Below are 1,214 nucleotides of genomic sequence, written 5' to 3' on the forward strand. Positions count from 1 at the left end.
TTGAAAAATTAATTTTTTGAAAATAAATGAATATTAATTTAAAAATTCATTTTGTGAAACTAAATAGTTTTTAACAGAAATCAATTACATTCGATTAACCCAAATTGGTATAAATATTTGACGATAAAATATTACGAAACGTATTAAAAATTATGCTGTTTGTAACATTTTATTTTGTGCATACATTTCAACGAATTAGTATTTAGAAATGCAATCACTATTAGCTACTATCGTTAACTAACGATCTTTAATCTACATATAAGGAACACGCGATTAGATCTAGAAAGAATCACTACGATAAGATATACTGATTAAACATAACCGAACGTAATGCTCGTAACACGTGTACCGGTACTACAATGGTATTTACGTAACTAGAAGAAAAGGAATAGAACTTTTCTTTATCTCACTTTTTTAATATCATAAAAATGTGTTCGATCTAAATTGATGAATTTGATTTTGAGAAAGAAATACATTGTTCACACTTTCAGCTTCGTTTTCTCCTACTTTGTAACACTTTGTATCAGAGTTAAATCTAACAAATACGCTCGTTTATTCGATAATATAAATGATAAATACCGTAGATCACGCGGATGGACTACATAGCATGGAGTGTGTTAATTTCGTTTTCCTGCTGGGCCTCTCGACGAAAATGTAACAGATTAGAACGAGGCCGGATAGAAGAGGGTGTTAGTGTAATCTAAATTTTTTGACGTGTATTATTCGTTGTCATCGTTAATAAATGTATAGGGCAAATAAGAAACATTTTCTCTTCGTTTAACTCCGTTCTTCTTTAAAAACTAAATATACGAAATATGAGTAATCTTAGAAATTCAGTAAACCTAATATTTTACACTTTAGCTTTAAAACGATTTTTTCATGTTTCTTTTAAAATTAAAAAAAGAAACAATTGTACGTATATAATTAAGCAGGATTATAATTTTGAAGATTTTCGAGAGATTGAACCAGTGTTCGAAAAAAAAAAAAAAAAAGAAATTAAATGTTCACAGGTATCCTATAGGCAACAAGGAACTTCCATATTTCACACAATGGGTGAAGGATATGTTTGGCATAGATCCCGCGAAGAAAAACACATCCCAATCGGTGCCTACAAATCTACCGGAACCAATTATTTCCGCGGAATTGTTAGAGGCGATTCAAGAATTAAAGATCGAATATTCCACGAAGGGTATCGATCGGCTGGTTAGAGCACA

The 1,214-nt window shown here is 30.6% G+C and overlaps 1 protein-coding gene across 1 annotated transcript in view; it reads left to right on the top strand.

The window, feature by feature from the left end:
* LOC108573137 (alkyldihydroxyacetonephosphate synthase) overlaps window positions 1-1,214 on the top strand; it is a 10,796-nt gene that overhangs the window by 4,912 nt on the left and 4,670 nt on the right. The window contains exon 3 of the mRNA XM_017935515.1: window positions 1,011-1,209. Within this exon, the coding sequence (XP_017791004.1) occupies window positions 1,011-1,209 (199 nt within the window). The remainder of the gene's footprint in view (window positions 1-1,010; window positions 1,210-1,214) is intronic.

This window comes from Habropoda laboriosa, unplaced genomic scaffold (assembly GCF_001263275.1).
Source record: "Habropoda laboriosa isolate 0110345459 unplaced genomic scaffold, ASM126327v1 scaffold124, whole genome shotgun sequence".
NCBI classification, from domain to species: domain Eukaryota; kingdom Metazoa; phylum Arthropoda; class Insecta; order Hymenoptera; family Apidae; genus Habropoda; species Habropoda laboriosa.